We start from the raw sequence: 21,626 nt of genomic DNA on the forward strand, positions 1-21,626 counted from the left end.
TTTAACCACAGTTACATATGTTGTCTTTGTCATACAAATAAATGATTTACTAGGTGAAATAATGAAGAGACGCAGCAGGATTGAGACATTTTTGCAGCAGGGAGAGAAACAGGGTGCCTGACAGCTTTTTAAAATGTACAGACTGTAATTTAAAAAATAATCATCCTTGGATAAATCTACCAGAGAGGGAAACATAGTGGTCTTGACCTGCACAATATCCAAAGGGGAAAAAAAAACTCTCATGGAAAATGAATTTCCTTTCAGATTTTCTTAGAGTATGCAACAATGAATGGTACGAGCAGAGGAGAGCTGGTAGACTGTAAAGGTTTTAAAAAATCTTTGTAAGAAATGTAAGAAAGGATGCCCTTGAGAAACTTCAATTTAAGAAAAAAAGCAATCCGTCCTGGAAAGTACTGCTCATCTTCCAGGACATATGAGGTATGCTCTGCTCCCAGGGCCTTTACAGCTCGATCTTGAGAAAACAAGGATTTTATGCCCTGAACTGGTAAATGATCATGCTGGTGCTAACTTCCCCATCAGCCTCAGTGTGACTAGTCAACTGTATAAAATCATTTATATGTATAAAGCCCTGGCAGGATCAGAATACAGATTAGGTTTTGTTCCTGAGCTTCAGTCTCAATCTCATTTTTTGCAGCTGACTAATAAAAAGTTTCAAACTGGAGTTGCATGAAGTCATACCATGATTGCCTTGCTCAGGAACACTGGTACAGGTATGGTTAGAGAGCACACATTTATTAACTTTGATCTCAGAGGGCATATCACTAGGCTTTCTTTTGATTAAGCAGCTTGAGATTGCTCAGTCTTTACCTTAGTTAGCACAGACCTCACTCAACCAGCAATCAGCATTAACTTGAGTGTGTAGTAAAAAGTCACATATTAGCTAATCCCAAACTACTCTCCAAGCCCTTTAGCTATGTTCAAGCCTCAGTTGAGTATCTTAACATACATTATGCAGGTACTTCAGTGTGCAGTAACTGAACTTTTTTTATGTTTCTTTGCATGTAGGCTGCTGCAAATACGAAAAGATTCCTTTCACTTCCTAAAAACACTAAACTCCCAGAGAAACTACGAGTGAGAAATAAAACATCTTCCAAAGGTAATGAAAAATTGTATGCTCTCTTACTGTGCTGCACTTTGCCTCTGTAGTAAGAAAGTTTTTCCAGGGATGCTGTAGAGAAATCAGTATATTAGTTTTCAAATCAGTATTAAATGTTTTATGTGCACATGATTTCATTCTAGAGTTATCCTTCACAGCAAATTACTAGGCTTTGGATATTTAGCAGGGATCTTAGAGCATTAAAAGCAATGGGTCCTAAAGCAGGTATCAGAGTGCAGAGAAAAGCCCTAGCAAGCAGTCTTGTGGGGCTTTCTCAGTTCAGATGCTGTAGTAGGATACTCCTCCCAGCACAATTCCTCACGTGAGCAAGCAGCAGCTGAAACGCTTCTGCACTAGAAACACTGACATGGCTCACGCTCTTTGTCCTCTTTCCATAATGTCCAGAGCTCACTCTGGGATTGTGAGCCTATCTGGTTTCTTTTCTCTATGAGGTCAGGGTAGAGGACACTGCTCTGAGAACCAAACCTGAGAGCAGAAAGAGGACATGAGGTCCGGTTTATAGTTGTCATGAAGAACTTCCCAAAATGCTGTGGTTTACAACCAAAACTCCAACTATTATTTTTTCGACCTAGATTCACAAATGTTTTATATTGGAGTTCTTGCATTATAACAAAAAAATAAAAAATCTTTTAGAGGGCAACTATGGGATGTGGAAATTTTGCCCAATTCTATGCATTACTTTTGATTATTACCAGTTGCCTTTCCATGCTTATACCATGTTCCAGAGCATTCCCTTTCATGACAAGCAGCCATCAAGATCTCTTGCTGGGAAGATTAAATCTCTGCACTATTGTTGAAACATCTCAATACCTGCTCCAACTATTTTCTGATTTTTCCAAATTAATTCAGCAGTAAATCATGCTTTTACTTGTTAATAATTATATTTTTGTGCTCCTGAGTGTAGGATGCCTTTTATTCTGTAGTTCTGTCTGCAGAGGTCACCTACTGTCACCTAGAATTAAAAAGAAAATGTGCCTCCAGATTATTCAATTGTCAAAAAATGTATTGTTTGACATATTTAGGAGGGAGGAGAGCCTGCAAACACAATCTGATTAAGACCTTCCTTGATGTATAATTATCTGGGTGAATGGAGAATTATGTGGTGATGTATTTTGTTGACTCCTTCTTCACCTTTTCAGAAGAAACTACATGTAGGTTACTAATGGAAGTTTTTCTCATGACAGTTGCACAATACACAATTCTTTGCTTTGATAAATTTAAAATATCAGTCTGACTTCAGTCTAAGAAAAAATCTGAGGCATTCATAAATGATTGTTAAAAAAATTATCAAATGACTGAAGTGTGCAAGTTTTGATGAAGATGTTAATCAATTTTTAAAAAGTCTGGAGGGGGAAATATGTTCACCTTTACACATCCAGAAAGTTTCCAGCTTGGTTTACTTGTCAGCAATCATTTAAGAGCACACCCCGAATGATTATTACCAGCTTTCTCCTGACCATTATCTACTCTGCTGTGAAGTGCTGAAGGAATCTGCAGTATTTACAACCTGTGAGATTTGTTCTGTGGATTTTCTGTTATACCTCACATTCAGGTGTATTAAGGACAAGATGTTTCTTCCCATCTGTGCATTCACCTTGGGAAATCCTTTGCTCACTGAAGCATCCACTGTCCTTTTCCAAAGTCAAGTTTCTAGAGCCCTCTATACATGTCATGCTCTGGAAATGCCTCTTAGATCAGATTTCATGGGTTGTGAGGGTGAGCAGTCTCATTTCTGTATCCTTGGACATAAGAGGGCACTAAGCCCCAGGTCTCAAAAAGAGTCAAATTTTTCCATGTCCAGAGGCAGAACTGGGGAAATGTCAACTCAAACAGTGAGACACTCAGTGATTAAGGAGTAGTTGAGTGTGGGCTTTCTAAGAATCACAGTTTTGAGGGGAGAAATGTTTGTTATTCAAATCTATTCTTTGTCCTGTCAGAGCTAAGTGTCTATTACTAGACACTAATCAAGAAAGCCCTAGGAATTTTTTTTTTCTATGTCTATTTGTGCTCAGTGTGCTCAACTCAAATACTCCTGAAACAGCAATATTCTGCACCTAAAATTTTAATTTTGTTTCCAATTCACAGTGGGTGACAGCAGTGACTCTGAGCTGGATGCTGCTACCACGGTGCTCAATCTAAGACCCAGAGCAGGGAAAATCTTGAGAGACCAGAGACTGAGACAGCAGAGACCACCACCACCTGACTTCAGAGTGGAATGGAAGAACGAAGTGGATGGGAGCCAGGACAGACAAGGGGAGCAGCAAGAGCCAAGCACCTTGCCTCAGCCATCCATTGGGTTTAGGCAGCCACTGCTGACCAGACCAAGATTTGGCACTTTGAGCAGGGAAGATTTGACTACAGACCATGGGTCAGCAAGACCTATACCACCACCCCGGTTAGTTAGGCAGGCATCACAAGGGGAAAGGCAGAGGAATAAGCCTGAGAACCAGCCATACTAAACATAGCAAAAGAGAACTATTGGTAATAAACCATGGACGTTTTGAATTAGGATTCTAACCTATCTGATCAGACTGTATGGAATCCATTAAAAAAACCAACCAAGCCTCAGTGCGGTTCTAACCACTTCCACTTTGGTGGAGATGAAGACATAAAAAAAATTATCTCTTTTATAAATAACTTCTGGCAATTCTTTAATTACATTATTTCCACTATTGCAATAGGTTGGAAATGTGCCTTATCACATCATCTCTTGTGGAGCCAAGTCAGGCAGGTTCAATACTGTTATCCTTTGAAAATCATTGTTGACAGTCCAGTGATGAATGGGTTCTTAAAAAAATTCTGTATCATTTCAGATTTTATTTATAATCAAATAATACTTGTTTTAACCAGAGCTTTAATATAACTAACACTGAAAATTGCACAATGCACCTATCATATAGACTTTGTAAGAAGAATAAATGTAGTCCTGAAGCCCAGTTTGTTCGAAGAGCTATGATGCAGAAAAAGAAGAGAAGGAACAAGCTGTAGGAGCAGAATTGCAAGTACAGTTTATAGGGAGGAATTGCAATAGGGATGAGACCTGAATAGCTTGAATTTTTTTACTTTTGAAAAGAAGATACTGAAGATATCTGAAGATGTACTGAAGATAACCAAAGGAAATCTGAATTATCTTGACTTTCACTAATGTCAACAAGAGCTGAGAGCACCCAACAGGACAAAAGAAACCCTAAAAAGAGAAAGCTTCAAGCTGATAAATAGTGTTCTTATTCAAAATTGCTTTTTGCACCGTAGTTTCTTGGTTGCAGTGCAAACACAGCAGTAGAATAGTTGCAAAGCACTTCATGTAGACAAAGTGAGCAGTCTCCTGTTTGAGTCAGGGACCACTGAGACTCCAGAGAGCTCGTTCAGTCATGCTTGTGACCCTGGTCAACTTGTTTTACTTTTTGTTTCCTCATTTGTAAACCAGAAAAGATAATCTTTTCTTTGTCTGAGCTATGCACTTCAAGGAACAAAAATGTTCCGTCTGATTTGTTTCTACAAAAAAAAAGTAGCACAGCAGGGCCCTGGAATCAGTTTAATTCACCGTGCACCTTAATAACACCCATAAGAAACAGGGACTTCCTCATCCTAGTAAGTGGCTGACATTTGAGTGCATAGAGGAAGGGAGGGTGCATTAAAATAAATTATACTTCACTGTAGCTCTCAGGAATTTGCACTTTCTGTCCCACTTAATCTGTCTTAAGTTTTGAGCTTGCTTTAGCACAGAGACACATTTCAGCACAATGCAGAAATAATTTTCTTTCTATTTGTTACAAGATGGATAACTTTAATTGAAGAATGTACACTGTGAAATCATAACTTTTCTTTTTCATTAGAACATTTCTAAATCTGTGGGCAATAAGATTTTTTTATTTAAGCTTGTTTTGAAAGAACTATTAAAATCAGAGTTTCCTTTTCAAATCACAGGGTAAATTTTTTTCAAAGGTTTTTGGGTGGGGTTGATCAAATGGGGATTTAAGACTTCCCTTCTTCTAACAGCTTTTTCAAATTATTTCTTTCATGTACGTATCTGAAATGTCAAACCTTCCTCAACTCTTTTATTGGCACAGGTCTTTCAGTGGTTTTACTCTTGTTCAGCTATGGAAGTTTCTGCTGAGTGTCAAATGCAAACTCTAAGCTGCAGAACGATGGCTGCGTGAATCCTAGAAAATTATCATGGCTATTCTCTACAAATCATTTTTGTGGAAGGCAACACTTAGCTGTCCTTTAATGATCATAATCTCTTTGGAAATAAAGCTGGTTTCAAACAAAGCCAGCAAGCTTAAGAAACAAATTTGAATTTGTCTTTCAACAGGAAACTGTTTTCATCAGTAAAACTGGTAACAAGTACTCTCTCACTGCATTATCAGGATCATGCTTGAAAAAGAAAGAAGCCTTTAGTTTGGATTTTAGTTTTGAAACCATGTCCTCCTTGCAGATCAAACTGTTTATAGACTTGGTGTTTTACATCAGGCCAGTCTGAAACTGGACCAAATAAATAAACAAATAAATGTGAAATGTTGCACATCAACATTTAGCCTACTCCTTGTGGAGCTTTCTCATTCATGTGCTCATAAAGACCAAGCAATTGGCCTATATCTGGGGAAAGCTGTCTTTTTTTTTTTTTCTTTTTTTTTTTTTTTTTTTTTTTTTAATGGTTATCATTTTTATGGTACAATTGTAAATAATGAATGCAGGCTTCAGGAACTTTACTGCTTTTCTGGTTGTCCATTAGTGCATGCTCAGCTTACTAGAACTTTAAGTGGGTGCCCCATAACAGAAACACATCAAATTATGAAATATGGTCTTAAACTCTCAGTGCTTCAAAACTTGACAACACGTTGTTACCTTTCTAATGCATTCTGAAACCCATAAAATACAGGCATCAAGAAAGATCTCCAGCTTGGTTACACCATGAAGCAGCATCATGAGTCTCCTTGGAAATGATCTCTCCTTTCCTCATTCCTGCTTCTCCCACCTTTTTCAGGGTCTATTGCCCTACTGCTGGGTCAGACCTTCCTCACCTCTGGGAACTCTCCTGGGTGTTCTACTCAGGAGACACAAACTGTGTCCCAGGTAGCCCTTCTCATTCAACTCTTGCTCAGATTTGCGTCAGAGGTTTGCCAGTATGTTTTTTTTTTATTTACCTGTACTTTTTGATCTTTCCAAAAGGCTCATCTAGCTTGCAGTGGAAGATTTTCCTTCACGTTTTATCAGAGTTCGGCCTCTGGAGGATGAGATGCCAAATAAATTTGTCCTCGAGCACCATCTGATGGGGAAAGTCATGAATTGACTAGGGACATGTTTTTCACTTTTTCAAGAAACCACATCTTCAGCAGCATCTGCCAAACTTGCCAAAACCACATAAAATTTTTTCGTTTCCAGATGGACTCCCCAGTACCCTCAGTAGTATTGATATTTTACTGCCTTAGGTAGGAAACACAATGACAGTGCCCTGTTGTCCAGTTTTAGGGCCAGAGGAAAAATACATGTTACACTGAATTAACATTTTCTGAGAATTTCTCTCCCCCTTCAGCTGTTGAGAGGCCTAGAAATTGAAATGGGATAAAAAAGTAGGTATAGCAAGGGGTGGAAAGTAGACAGAATCCAGTTATCATTCTTAATCAGATATTTGAAAGAGAAAACAAGAATAATTTGCCTTAAGAGGCAAAATTTAAGGCCCGTCTTCATATCGAAGCATAATGCATGTTCCACTGAAACCACAAATGTTTGATGAAAGAAAACCATGCTGTGTAACAATTTAAAAACTTGAGAATATCCTTCATTGAAGCCACACAGAAACTTTGGAGAAACAAAGTTAAACATTTAGCCAAAAAAGAAATGAATGCTATTAAGAAGGGTATCCTGGGGTCTCTGGTAGCAAACGCTCTGCCCCCTGCACCAACTTCTTCAGGAGTTCCCAAGTCCTCCAGTATCAGACACCAGCAATGTTTTAAGGCTGACACTGCAGGAAATGCTTCAGCTGGTCACCATTTTCAAAACTTTGACAGTTTTGGAACATCCTCAAGCTCCTGAAGAAAAGGTGCAGGGTTTGGAAATGGTTTTGTACAAGTTCTCTGATCCTATAAAAGAAACTTGTGGATGTGCTTGAAACATGGCACCTGCAATACACAGCCCCAGCTATGCCAATGGTGGATTGCAGGCTTGGTAGCCAGAAACAGAATTGAGAGGGTGTCAAGTGCAAGCATGAGAAGGAGGGACTGCTTTAGGACACAGTAGGGACATAAATCATGGACTACCTGATTCAGGTGCTATTTAAATCCAGGAGACATAGGAGAACTAATAGTCCTTTTTTAGATGACCATGATTTAACTTTACTTTCTAAAGAAACCCACAGTAGTGCTTGATGCTGTTATTTGTGTGAGCAACCATGAGGAAGCTGTCTCACAACTTTCATGTCACAGAATTTCAGCTCCCACTTGGCCAGTTTATTAAATGGCCAGCTAAGTGGGAAGCTACTTATACAGAAAAAAACATGCCATCTTAATTCTCCTCTGAACAGTTGTAGAGTAGCATTTGGGAGTTCAAGTTGGGGCTGACAATTGTCCCTCTTGGATATGGGGCTGAGCCACTTGAGAATCTTATCTACCAGATAAATTCTGCTTGCAGCTGGCTGACAGATCTTGTAATAGGACAAAATGATGGGAGAATGGATTAGCATCATTCCTCTGCCAAGATGGAAAACTCATGTGGTTCCTGCATAGCACTGACATGCTTTGGAAGCCTTTTTATCCTGTGAGGTTTAACAGAGTAAGAGGGACTGTGACTGCAGAAGGGAAAGAAATAGTTAACACTGGCTGCACTGGTGAGTCTCACTGGTTCATGGTCTCAAACGTGCTCAGATTTAAGTTTGTTATTTAGGGGTTCCAACAGCACCATAATTGCCACAGGGGAATAAAATTTCACATTCCCCAGTGTGCTTCCTTTATTTTTAATATCTAAGACCTCCCATTTATTACAAACCTGAGAGAATGGAAAAGCAGTTCTTATAACGTAGCACATCTCAAACCCAATTCTTGGATGCTAATTTAGGGTTTAAAATAACAAGAAATTTGGCTTCTTTGTAAGTTAACACAGAAGTTTCTCAACACTTCAGTGTAAAACAACCTCTTTCACCTTTATGAGAAGCAGTCTGAGCTCCACTCAGAGTATTTGATTCTCAAAGTTCAGGCTCCTATAAACTCCCTTAGCAGACTCATTATCATCTCTGTGTCTTCTAAGTTCTAACAGTAACAGTACAGTCGAGGCTTGGGCACCCAGCCCAGGGCACCCATCACCAAATGGGGGCTGGCAGCACCTGGAACACACCCACAGAGATTCCTATCAGCTAGGACAAGATGGCATCACGGAGTGCTTGAAGTAATGAGCATGCCAGTTAGTAAGCAATGGTTGTCTGGTTTTGTTGCTGTGTTACCTGCTCAATACTCAAGCTGTTCTCAGACAATCATGTTACTGCCCTCTGCCACAGTGAGTCAGCTCAGAGAAAAGAAAACAGGACAAGAAACAGAAATCTGCAGAATGGGTACGTCTATAAAGGAGCTCTTCAAATGTATGTAGACTAATATGGAATAAATCCTACCTTTGCTTCATCACTAAAAAGCAACAAAATCTGTAGGTATCATATGCTACCAGCTGTTTTACAGAAATAAATTACTATATTGTATCTACAGCCTCTTTAACATCAGCTGATAATGAAGGTCAGAAAAGCAGGTGAGTTTAAAAGGTGAAAATTTCAAAAGGTAAAAAAGAAAACCAAAAACCAACCCACAAACCAAAAACCCAACCCTGCCCACAAGCCCAAAAAACCCAAGCCAAAGCTAAAGTTACAGCAATAAAAATCTCAATTCGTGGTGATTTGCAGGTAGCAACTTTTTCTTTCTTTAGTCCATATTCAGATCTCTATTTTGTTACAGCCTTCAGATAGTAGATTCAATAAACTGCTGAGTAATTCAGTAAAGCCCACTAGACTGATGCCAAAAATAGCTGCAACTGCTCCTCCCTCAACTTAAAATGGGGTGTCACATCTCATCTTCTCCAGGGATGTCATTTACTCATGACTCTGAACTTGCATGGTTATGGCAACTAAGAGATAACACAGGAGATCCAAACACGGTCTCCAGGCATGGGGAACAGTAGTTTTAAGCATTCCATCTCCAAACTGGTAAGTTCTTGATTTTCTTCTATTTTTTCTTTTTCATTGACTGTCAAGCCGTACCAACTTTTTGGTTTAATCTTTGGCTCCTGTGCTTTTTATGTGAAGAGCAGGCAGATGCAAATTCTCATTTTAAGAAACAGCTCAGAGAAAAAAGCAAAAACATCTGCACTTCTCTTTGACTTGAACACCTCTATTTTGTGCTATAGTTTCAGCAGACAAAGAAAGGAAAAAAGCAGCGAGAAAATAACAGATGTGAAATATCACCTCATTTTATTTCTATAGTCCTTACAAAAAAAATTTAAAAATTAGGGCAATTTTTCTCTGGCTGAGCCTTTACAAAGAAGAAATGTTTCTGTTGCACAACAGACGTCACTTTGGCTAAAAAATAAAAAAACCCAAACCTGTCTTACGTAAAAACAGTTGCAACATGTCCCTTCCACAGATTTCTCAATTCAACTATTTAATTTCATTTTTATCTAGCATATATGAAGAAATATTTTTCAAGTTAAAACAAAAATATTTTCTGGTTGTGGAAAGCACATTTTTTTCATTTCTGTATAAGCAAAATCAGCAAAATTTTTAAGTTTTTATAAGCAGAAAAGCATTATTCAAACAGCTGTTAGTATAAACTGAATTTTATATGCTTACAGAATTGAGTTTTAATGACTGAAGTGACTTCAAAGGGTAAATGTTAGCTGTCACCTCATATAACCCAACAAATAAAGTAGGAACTACTAAATTTTCCGTATATATTAATGTTTGAGGTTTTTTCCTACCCTTTTCCTTTGCTCCTTACTATTGTTGCAAAACAGAAGTCTTTGACTTATACAAGTATGGTTTTAGGTTAATATATATATATATATATAGATATTAAAAGATGTAAAGAAATAAAATAGGAAATTTAGGGTGAGAATGTTTTCTGGGCATCTTCCAAACAAGACAACAGGAGATAAGACACTTAAAAATTCCTCAAGTTCCTGGGGAAAAATGAAACACAGATTATTACAGTAATGAACTCTTGAGGATATGTACTCAAATCATAGCAGCAGTAAGACTCGTACTCCTTATGTCAATATATAAAACTGAACCAACTCAAGAGTTCTCTGTGTTATCATGGTGCTGCCTCTGGAATCACTGAGGTTTCAACAAGGTTCTAAATTATAGCAGGCACTGGAAAAGGTCAAGAAGAAAAAAAAGATGCAAACCACCACCCACCATCTAGGATTCTCCTGAAGCAGCAATACAATGTGCACAAATCTGTTCAAGGAGATAACTAAATTAATAATAAGAAGAAAACAACCCAACAATCATACATTGTTGACTTGGTACATTCATCAAGTAAAATTAGGAAAATCATTTGGAATGTCATCAGTGCAAAATTCGTGGTTTTTATGTTCCAAATGAAAAGCAAACAGTGGTGACTGGCAAATAGGAGTTTGAACAGTAAATAGCACAGGAGAATGCTACAACTCTCTGTGTAGCTCTGGGAGTAACCTCTCATCAGTTAAGCACTGCAGCCAAATGAAGATTAAAATGTCAACATAGTTTTTCTTCTGTCACTGAAACATCACTTATGTCTCCTAGAGGTGAAAGACATTGCCTTAATACAGATCCATGAACTACTGCTAGTTGCTTCAGCATACGTTTACAGTCATTCAAAAGAATTAAGAAACAAATTTATTCTTAAAATGAAGGCAGAAAAATGCACAGGAGATATTAACAAATAATTTATAATATAATACAGTTGCTCAGGGAAAGTTTTACTAAACAAAAATCACCAGGTCAGGTTTCAATACGTTCAGTCTCAGTTTCAGTCTGAATGATCTTGTGTTATTCTAAAATTTTCCATTTTAGGCCTTTTAATACATGAAGTTAACACACACTTCATTCTGTTACCTGGGAAAGACCAGGAATCAGCAGAGGCTGGACAGTTACCTAATAGCATGGTTCCTCATCATGATGTGCAACAAGTTTTGTAGACCAGGTATGCTTAACAAAATCACATAAGCAAACACTGTTAATTAAGCTACTGTCACAACAGACAAATGGCAGTGGACCAAAGCATAAGAAATTAAGACTAATGAGCTATATTGCAAATTGTCCTCATTAAATAATAAAAATTCACCTCTGATTATTAAATAATAAGAATCAATTTCTGCCTTTTATCAATCAATTACCATTTCAAATGTGAACTGCAAGTAGTTGTGTATTACCTTTCATTCTTTTTTTCCCTTCTTAAAAGGTTAGAAATCCATTTAAAAACCCCAGCTACTACAGCACCCAACATAGGTAATTGCCTCCACGTGAACATAGGATGCCCTCTTAAAAGATGCTGTTACTACTACACAAGCTTGCCAAGTGTAAGCAGCACCCCAGGCTGATTCACTTTGCCTCTCCTGTAAGATACCTCTATGCCACCCAAATTTCCAGCTACTTTTTTTTCAATTTAACACTTCCGTGGCTACAGTATTTTTGCTTGTTCATGTTCATGATCAGAATAGCAACTAAAGCCAGTCCAACCCCTAGACTTGGAGGGCCACAAGGACTGAATTCCTGAGCAATTCCAGAAAGGAGAGGAGCAATTATACGTCCCACTGATGTCACAGACTGTCCAACACCTAAGAGGGTACCACTGGCCTCATTCCCACCAATGGTCAATTCAAGATCAATGATACACGTACGACCTATAGTAGTTGAAAAGGCTAAGAATGTGGAAGAGAAAATGATCATCCATATGCTCACTGCTGATGCATACAGGAGAACCAATGTGCAGGTAAGAGTGCTGGAGTGCAGCAGAAGTCTGTAAGTGTTGTGTTGATAGAGTCTTGTTATTGGTCCGAGCAGACAACCAGCCAGTACTCCAAGTGCACTGCTATAGCTTATTAGGTATCCAGAAAACAAGGGTTTCACCCCAAATCTCTCCTCCATGGCCAGACTAAAATTACTATAGTACAGCAGTATAGCAACAGACAGCAGCAGCCGCACTAGAAGTATATCCCACAGATCAGAGCATGCAATTCCTTTAATCCTCTTCAGCACTGTCACAACTTGGAGCCATGGAGACTGGAAAAGACTTTCACTTGGCAAAGCTCCGTTAGTTGCTGATTTCAAGTGCAGGTCACAATTTGCTTTTGCTGAGAAACTGTCTGTTCCTTTGCTGTCTTGTTGATGTACCCTACTGCCAGTGTTTTCTTCACTCCAGGGTAACAACCAGACAAGACCTACATACATGAAGAAAATCAGCTGATTTCATTTGGTTGCGTTAACATTGTGTGGAAGACATTAGCCTGATTGTAACAGCTTACTTAATGTAAAGATCAAAATTCAAAAAGGGACTTCAACAATCTTCAATAACTTAGAAAAATTACAAAGATTAAGTCTCATAGTATTTACAGCACCATTTTGATTTCCAGTGCAGTGAAAGCAAGGAAAGAAAAGACTGAGGTGACACCTTCACAGCATATAAACAAGGCTAAAGCCAGAATTCTGCATTTCTCATCTTCAACCTTGTGCACATGAAAAACTTCCATTCTGTGGCTGAATGTAAAAGTGATACATATGAAAAAAAAAATAGTATCTGGAGGTTTAATGTTAGAAAACTTCTGCTTTTCCACAGAGGTTCAAACTGTAAGAGTACTGCCAGTGTACAGAACATGTACGCCATAGATACACCACAAAGTCAGGGTCTAACAGACTGCACAAAAGCACAGAACTGAGGAATGAAGGGACCCCAGATGCAAAATACGACATACAACTTACCAGCATTCAGAAGGAAGATAGAGGCACAGATGAAAGACGTTTGATAAAAGCCATCTTCCAACTCTGCTAGGTAGCCACCAACCACGGGCCCCAGAATGAAGCCCACACTGGAGGCTGCATTGAAGCGTCCCATTACCAAAGGGCGGTCTCGCTCAGAAACCAAGTCAGAAAGGAGGGCTTTAGAGATGGAGAGAGTGTGTTTGAAAATACCTGTAACACAATATTAAAAGAAAACAAACAAACAAACATGTATTGCTCAGTGCAAAAGACTTGAAATGAAACTCCAAAAGCTATCAGAAGGATCGGTGTTCAAATTCTATTTTTAAGATTCCATAAACCACAAATTACCTAATGCTACAATCCTACAGCACACTGGGCCACAACCATCATCCTGGCTGCTCAAGGAAGAACAGGAGAAGATGTAAGCAAAAGAAGAGCACTGAAGGGTAAGCATACTGCAGTAATACTAATAATGCAATATTTTATGCTCCTTTGCTCTAACCAGGGCTGCAATGTCACAGTGATGTTAGCATTCAATAAAAAGTATTACCTCTACTAAGTAATCAAAGATGAATCACATAATTCATTAGCAAATTGTCTTCAAACAAAGAAACAATACAAACAGTTCCAAAATCAAGACCATAAGGCCACAAGAATGCCTTTAAGTAGTGTTCACAGTAATGCCAATGCTTATTATACCAGAATACAGCAAAAGGTGTACAGCTATTAGAAGAACTCTGATATGTCCCCTGGCACAAAGTTAGTGTCACTGCTGCAAATGTACATGTTTTTTGCACAACATAAAGACTCTATTGAAAAAGTGACCTAATATTTCAGCCAAATTCTGTTCTGTCCTTTCCAGGTATATTTTCAGCAAGAAAAAAACCCAATAATGCACATATCATTCCATTCTGCAAATGCAGGCTCAGATTTCCAGCAGTGATCTGGTATATTGTGTACCCCTAATGACTAACCTTACAATGGCCTCTTTCAAGGAATTGCTGTATTCCTATTCTCATAAAATTCAGTGATTCATGATGACATAACAGCTGTGAAAGTTTTTGAGCATTCATTTCAAAATATTTTCAGGAAAAAAGTCAAGAGATTGTCGGATTTGTGGAGATTTTCCCATTACTAGGGTTCAGCTGGTGCTGCTGGGTGATGATGCTAAGCAACTATTCACATACTATGATTTCTCTAGTAGTAATTCTCAGACTGAGACTACAGGGAAATTAAACTGCAAAATGTGAAGTGTTTACTCACCTACAGGGACTCTAGAAATGGCAAACAGGAGCACAGTGGTGGATGTTCCAAGGAGGAAGTAACCCAGTGCACTGAGAAGAATACAAGCAAGCAGGGAATACCGTCTTCCTACTATATCACTCCAGCAACCCTTTCAAAAAGCAGAAAATTAAGATTTGCTTTTTAAAACATTAAACTGTGTACTGCGAACAATCAGCGCTTCTAGATTAAACTCAGAAAAGAGATCAAAGGATTGTCAAATGAAAGTTTAATAATCTCATTACACAACATTCTTAAGTGCTCAAAATCTGGAAGCGATTCCGTCCTGCCAGCACTGCACCTGCTGAAACCATCATTCCATTAAATGTCATACATTCAGATTAAAAAATTAAAATTAATCTCTTTTAAAAATACAGCCCTGCAATAAACATCATGAAATATTTGTACTAGGGGCCCAAAGAAAATATTACCACAACAGGTCACAAATATTTCTTGGCAACAACAGTCACTTTGTAGCAGACACTTGTTGAGCATCCTAGAAGGAATGATCTTAGCTATGAGGAGTTTGTCATGCGAAAGCAGACAAGAAGGAAATATTTATGGGAAGGGCAAACAGTAAATTTGGAGGAAGCGTGCTTATCCATCAGCCTGATTCCAAATAGGAAGTTTTTTAAGAAATTAGGCAATAGCCTTGCAGTTTACAGAAAATGCTACAAGATCATACAAACAGTTATCCCAGGTGGCCTGTACAACAAACCTAGAAACAGATTTTTTTGTGAGATGCTAGACTCTGCTCTCCTGAAAGCCAGGAGGTACCAGGGCACTATTAAAGGTGCTCCTGGCTAAATATAGGGATACAAGGTATTGATAGATAAAGTACACATTCACATTCACACATTCAGCCTTGATGTTTAGTCTTTGTAGTCTTGCTTAGGTTAGGATGTAAAAAAATCAAAAGCTAACAGAAAATAAAACCTTACAAAGCTCAAAGGCACACTGCATGAATTTAGGCCACAGGGCACTGCTCATTAAGCAGGGAAAGCAAACTGTAGGTAACAGGATTATGAAGAGCTGACCTGAGACTGCTTTGTGGACAGGCTACTGCATTGCTAGCACCTGCACTGAAGAGAACCCTGTATGACTGAGATGTGTTCAGTAATACATGAGACCAAACATGGATTCCAGGTTTTGTCTAAAGGCCACACTCTATTTAGTTCTAAAAAAGTGGTAATTCTCCATAAATGAAACATTTTCTACACAAACTAAAAATTGGATCCAACAAAAAATACTTACATGAACACTTTAAATATTTTAAAAATTAAAAGAAACGCAATTACTAATCTCATCCTTTTCCCTACTAAAATCCAGAGAAATACCAAAATACTTAGGAAAGCAGTGTTAGAACTCACCACAAATGTGCTGGAAAATAGTTGCATTATACCATACAGAGATCCTAAAACAAGTAAAATACAAATGTTAAATATTAAACTGAATCTTTTTTTTAAATAAAATTGCACAAAAAATTTAAAACATGAAAAACTCTGGAAATGAGTTATGAGAAGAATAGGAAGACAAAATGAAAGTGGAGTTTACAATATAACTAAGGAAATAGTTTCTGCTGAAAACTTGTACAACTAATGAAGAAGGATGTTGCTTTGTATGATGTATTAAATACTGGCATTTATAATTGCTTTCTCAGAATCAAGAGATAATTTTCATTTCTGGAAGGCACTAAGTACTTCTACATAGTGCTTCAATGTGTTAGAAGGCACCACAGAATATTACCCTAGACCCTACTCTTTCATTTTGGAGGCTAAGAGTTAAGCAGCATCTAGTATCAGAAGAGAAGCAGCAAAGAAAAGCAGAGAGAAACATCTGCCAGACTTTCATTTGTAAGAAAACATCTCAAACCCCACTTTCTTTTAAAGTTAAAAATTATAGCAGACTGTTGAAATGAAAACACTTTTGATGACCTACTGCTTAAAATAATATTCTGAAAACTCAGAACAGAACCAGAATGAGTTCCTGAAAAGTGGTAAGTATCATCAAAATAAAACCCCAAGGTAATAAGAAACTGATTAACAGAGCCACAATCAACCTCACATAGCCATAAATAATATCATACTTTTATCATTATAATATAAACAGTACCTGAAGATGTAAACAAGAACTTTAGAACCACAGAACTTTATCCCACAACTTAATTTTTAACTTGTAAATACTTCCTTAAAAGCGATAAATATTTTGCCAAAATACAGTAGCAAGGAATTTCATCAAACTGGGAGCAATCGTGGGCTTTGGAAAGGTCTGGAGAACTAACTGCAGAAGTACTGTTTGCAAACCCTGTGAATAACAATAAAACTAAAAGCAGCACCTCTGGCTCTCAAAGTTGCTGAGCTGTGAATTCTTGGATTCTGGAAAAGTATCTGTACAAGTCCTACTGCAAGATTTCCTTGTTCTTTCCAAGGATACTCTTTCCCAGGCACTTGCTTACAGCTATTTGCCAGTATGCAAGTTTGAGTAGGTCTTTGGGTCTAACTCAGTATGGGGGCCCTTATAGTTTTACTTGGAAATTGGCCTTACTTTTTATTATGCTATTAGCAGGGAAGAATTATGTTACAATGTCCCACTTGCAGTAAAGCATCACCCAGTTCACATCTTATTCTTTGGTAAATCAGTCAAGTGCTGCAACTCACCTATTATTCCAGCAACTGTATGACTTGCTCCTAGAGATTTGATATGAAGATTCATTAAAGGAACAACCATGCTCACACCAAATAAATCCTGAAAAGAAGGCAGGAAAAAATTTAACAACCGATAACTTGTACAAAGATGATGGCAACCTGGTCTTGTAACAGTCAATATTAAAAAAAAAAAAAGTTCCATATCAATACAAAGTTATTTTTTTCATGACTCGTGTAGTATGTTGTAACCTCTACAATGCATCCAGTACATACAACATTACAAAACCACATAAACTGAAAGATAAAGGATTGCTTCACAGGGGAGTTGAAACTAGGAAAGCAGTATTCCTCTTTCACCCTCCAAATGCAACTATTCTGAAGATCTATATTTAAACATTAAATATTCCGTCAATATATATTAAACTTCACCTGTTAAACTGGAAAAGTATTAACTGGAAAGTATTTTAAACTAAAAATGGCCTGAACTGGCCTGTAATTTCAGTCACCCAAAAATACTTTTTACTTGTGCAAAGAGAGCATATTGGAGAATCTAAAAAACTGTATCTCTCAAACACAATGGCAAAGTAGCTATGGCAGATGTAAAGCTACTTAGAGACAGCCTTTGTGTTCAATTAAGGAAATTTAGTGAAAAAAAACCAGAAACATGGAAAAAAAATAGTGTAAGTGAAAACATTTTGTCAGGAGGGCAAAGGACACTGCCCATAGTGAACAAGACAAAGATCCCCCCATTTCTTTGATTTTTTTGTCTTTTGTAAAGATAACCATAGTGACCCAGTAGTTCTTTATCTACTACTATCTGGCACAGCATATGGTGCCCTATTTCAGAGCAAAACCTTACAGAAGATCTTTTGGAACAAGATAATAATTTATCAGTGACTGCTGGAGCTGAACCCCATTAAATCTTTCATAGTATGCCCAAAGCCTGAATAATTGCAACAACGCCAAAGCAACAATGCCAGCACTAGAGTCAATTCTCAGTCTGTCATTAAGTATCATCAGTTTGTTGAAATTGAGACTTACAAGGTGAGAATCATCGTAAAACACATTAGCATTTGCAAACAGAGCACTTGACTTATGAACCTCTTCTGTAACATATCTGCAAACCTGAAGAGAGGTTCAGTGACCTCATCCAGGTGATCAATAGAGACATTTGAAAAGCGAAATTTCAGAATATACCCTGGCAGGACTGGACTTGTCATCGCTATGCAGGTAAAGCAAGACTCATTAACCACTGACATAGAAGGGCTGTTACTTCTCCTTTCACCTATCATTTCTTTAGTCAAATTATAACTATGCTGTACTTGCTTGCCTACAGGAAGCTTCTATCAAGGCCAACATTTATTTGTTAACATATCTGAGCAACCTGGTCCAGTGGGAGGTGTCCAAGCCTAGGCAGGGGGCTTGGAACCAGATGATCTTTAAAGTCTCTTCCTACCCAAACCATTCTATGATTCTATTTCACCACTCTTTACATGCTCTAACAGGGCACTCACTTCTTGGCTGGTTTCAATGTGTGCTCCAGCTTGGTTTCAGCAAGGTTGGAGAACCACAATGTTATAAGTGAGCTAAGAAGCAAAGCTTGCTCTAACCCACTTTTTCCTGGAATATTTGCTCCAGGACCCAAACCAACTTGCTTGTTTCTACAGCCCAACCTAGTAACAAGTAACAGAATAAACCTATATTTCATTACATGGATTTGTCCTCATTTTGTATTAACTTTTCAAGTTATCCCTTTTAATTTTAAATTAATTACATGGCTTTTTCTTAAGACTCATAAATCACTACAGAATCCAAAGCTTCTTTAAAGTCAGTACAATATGGTCTTTCAGTAAAAGTGTGAGGTTTTGTTTGTTTGTTTGGGGGAGGTTGGTTGTTTTGTGGGGTTTTTGTTGTTTGCATTTGGTTGGGGTTGTTTGGTTTTGTTTGTTTGTTTAGAAAAAGCACAACTGTTTGGTTTGAGGTTTTTTGGAGGGGACAAGAATGTTGTAATTTTGTTTTGTTTTGTTTTGTTTACACTGAGCACTGGTATTTCATGGAAACAAGGAACAGCCCCGTGATAAGCACAGGGCAACACAGCTATAGGAGGCTCATTTCACTCACCGGCTGAAAATCATGCCTCGGTACCAGACTACACGACAACTTGCGTGTTAAAAACAACACAGCTGCACACCTTTATCGCTACAAACACTCAAATTAAAAAAAAAAACCAAAAGGAGCTGAAGTGATGGACCTCTATCTGGAGCACACAGGGGAAGCCCTGCTACCAGGCGGAACCGACACCAGAGCAGCGGCACAGGGGACGGCGAGGGTTGTACTGGAGGATGTCTCCCTGACTTTAACCTTTCCAGCGTCTCCTGACAAACCCTGAGGGGACCTCACGGCTCCAGAGCCTCTGCCGGACCGCCCTCCCGCCTCATTCTGCCTCCAGCACTGCCGCCCCGGGGTGAGCCGCAGGCCGTGGGAGAGCGGGGGGGAAGCACTCAGCTTCTCAGACGCGGCCGCCCAGGAAGAGCACCGCTGCCTCGCCTCACCTCACCCCACCCCACCCCACCCCTCCCCGCTTACCAGGAAGCCCACCACGTAAAGGCACCGGACGAAGCGGCGAGACGATGATGCTGACACCGCCGCCGGGCTCCCTGCGGCTCCCCGGCCTCCATCCTCCTCCTCCTCCTCCATCCGGCCGGCGGCGGCGGCGGTGCGGAGCATGCGCAGTGCCGGCAGGGCGGCGGGAACATGGAGGCCGTGGGGCAGGGAGAGGGGCGGGAATGGTGCTGTTCTGTTCGCTTAGCGAGTGTATTCTTCGTGTTTCCTCTGTCCCGGGGGAGGAGGAGGAGGAATAATTATCCCTGCTGGTTTTGCAGGCTGTCGGGATCTCTGCCTTCCTCTCCCACACACGCACGTTCCCTGTTGGATGTGGCCCTTCCTCCTTCTTGCGTGTTTTGTGTGTGGGGTTGTGCAACTCTGTCACCTCAGGGTCTGAGGCTCTGAGGGAAGCAGGAGGAGGAAGAAGATAGGGTGGAGGGGCTTTGGAAGCAGAACCATGGTAACGGGTCCCCTGGGTCATTCGTCTTGGTTGCTGTAGAGAGATGACCATCACAGAATAGTAGAGGTTGGTGGGACCTCTGGAGATCATCGAGTCCAACCCACCTGCCAAAGGAGTTTCATCGAGGGCAGGTTGTACAGGGTCAGGTTCAGGCAGGTCTTGGTGTGTCTCCCGAAAAGGAGTCTCTGCAACCTCTCTGAGCAGCTTATTCCAGTGCTCTGTTACACTTAAAATAACAAAGTTTTTCCTAATGTTCAAATGGAAGTTCCTGGGTTCCACCTTGTGCTGTATCTGTCACTGGGATCCACTGGAAACAATCTGGCCCCATCTTGATACATCCCTCTCAGTCTTCTCCAGACTAAACAGACCCAGGTCTCTCAGCTTCTCTTCATAAGAGAGGTGCTTTAGTCCCCAGCTTTGTGGCTTTCTGCTGGACTCTGTTCTTTAGTTCCTTGTCTTGACCTGTGGAACACAGAACTGGGCAGTACTCCAGATGAGGCCTCACTAGGGCAGAGCAGAGGAGGAGGATGACTTCCCTGGACATGCTGGACACACTCTTGTTAAGGCACCCCAGGATACAATTGGCTGCCTTGGCCACAGGAGCAGAATGCTGGCTTGTGGTTAGCTTAGTTTCCACCAGGACTCCCAGGTCCTTCTCTGCAGAGCTGCTTTCCTAACCCGTACTGCTCCGTGGGCATATTTCACCCTAGGTGCAGAATCACACAATCACAGAATCCTAGGGGTTGGAAGGGACCTCGAAAGATCATCTAGTCCAACCCCCCCTGCCAGAGAACCCTACACTTTGCTTTGTTGAACTCTCTACCTGGCTCTATCCTGTCCAGGCTGAATAGCAACACGGCTTTCTGGCGGGTCAGCCACTCATCCCAGTTTTGCAGCATCAGCAATCTTGCTGAAGGTGCACTCTCTCCCTTCATCCAGGTCATTGATGATTATGTTGAACATGACTTTTGAACCTGTGCACCCCTGAGCCTGCCTCCTTCATGAGGCAAAGCAGCCATGTCCCACCACCAGTGCTGTTGCTTGATCCTCTCATTGGGCTCAGCCTGGTGCCTTCAACAAATGTTTTTAAAGGTGAAATGGTTTTCTGCCTTGTTACATGGCTGCTGGTTGTGGTATTGAGCCAGGGAAGAAGGACATCCCCTCTTCTGCTTAGCATGTGCACTGCTGTGCTGCATTTCCCTCAGAGTCAAGGATAACTGGAGTTGGGGATAGCTAAGTTATGATGTATTTACATCCAAAAAGTTAAAATGACATTCTACATCTATGAGATGCACAGGTGGAAGTGATTTTCACATGCAGAATACATTTATGTTCAAAACAGAGGGGATTTTTTTTTTTTTTACATAGCTGTGGGGCCAGGATTAATGAAAGGGTTGTAATTTTAAATACTTTAAAAAAAATACACAAGGGAAAAGGAGATGCTTTAACTTGTTTTTAATTATCAGTTAGAAGATTTTGAAAAAGCATGCTTGAGTTTTACGTTTTAAAAGTTGGCAACAGTTGAAAAAGTTTGAGAACAATTGATCGGTAATTGGCAACAGG

General features: G+C 39.5%; 2 protein-coding genes across 3 annotated transcripts in view; one reads left to right on the forward strand and one right to left on the reverse strand.

Annotated features, from left to right (window-relative positions):
- SLC9A2 (solute carrier family 9 member A2) overlaps positions 1 to 5,665 on the forward strand; it is a 34,608-nt gene extending 28,943 nt beyond the window's left edge. Inside the window, exons 11-12 of the mRNA XM_030469221.1 lie at positions 1,027 to 1,117; positions 3,224 to 5,665. Of these exons, the coding sequence (XP_030325081.1) occupies positions 1,027 to 1,117; positions 3,224 to 3,597 (465 nt within the window). The 3' untranslated portion in view covers positions 3,598 to 5,665. The remainder of the gene's footprint in view (positions 1 to 1,026; positions 1,118 to 3,223) is intronic.
- A 3,902-nt stretch (positions 5,666 to 9,567) lies between these two features.
- MFSD9 (major facilitator superfamily domain containing 9) lies at positions 9,568 to 20,099 on the reverse strand. Of its 2 annotated transcripts, XM_030457995.1 has the most exons (6): positions 19,586 to 19,782; positions 17,012 to 17,099; positions 15,725 to 15,768; positions 14,337 to 14,466; positions 13,074 to 13,283; positions 9,568 to 12,535 (listed from the first exon to the last, which is right to left on the reverse strand). In XM_030457995.1, exons 1-6 carry the CDS (start codon positions 19,724 to 19,726, stop codon positions 11,745 to 11,747), a joined length of 1,404 nt encoding a protein of 467 aa, XP_030313855.1. In that variant the 5' UTR covers positions 19,727 to 19,782; the 3' UTR covers positions 9,568 to 11,744. The 2 variants fall into 2 exon arrangements, with proteins under 2 accessions (XP_030313855.1, XP_030313848.1); XM_030457988.1 differs by lacking the exon at positions 14,337 to 14,466 and having other exon boundaries at positions 19,586 to 20,099.
- Between the last annotated feature and the right edge of the window lie 1,527 nt (positions 20,100 to 21,626).

The sequence above is a fragment of the Calypte anna genome, chromosome 1 (genome assembly GCF_003957555.1).
Source record: "Calypte anna isolate BGI_N300 chromosome 1, bCalAnn1_v1.p, whole genome shotgun sequence".
In the NCBI taxonomy this organism is placed as follows: Eukaryota; Metazoa; Chordata; class Aves; order Apodiformes; family Trochilidae; genus Calypte; species Calypte anna.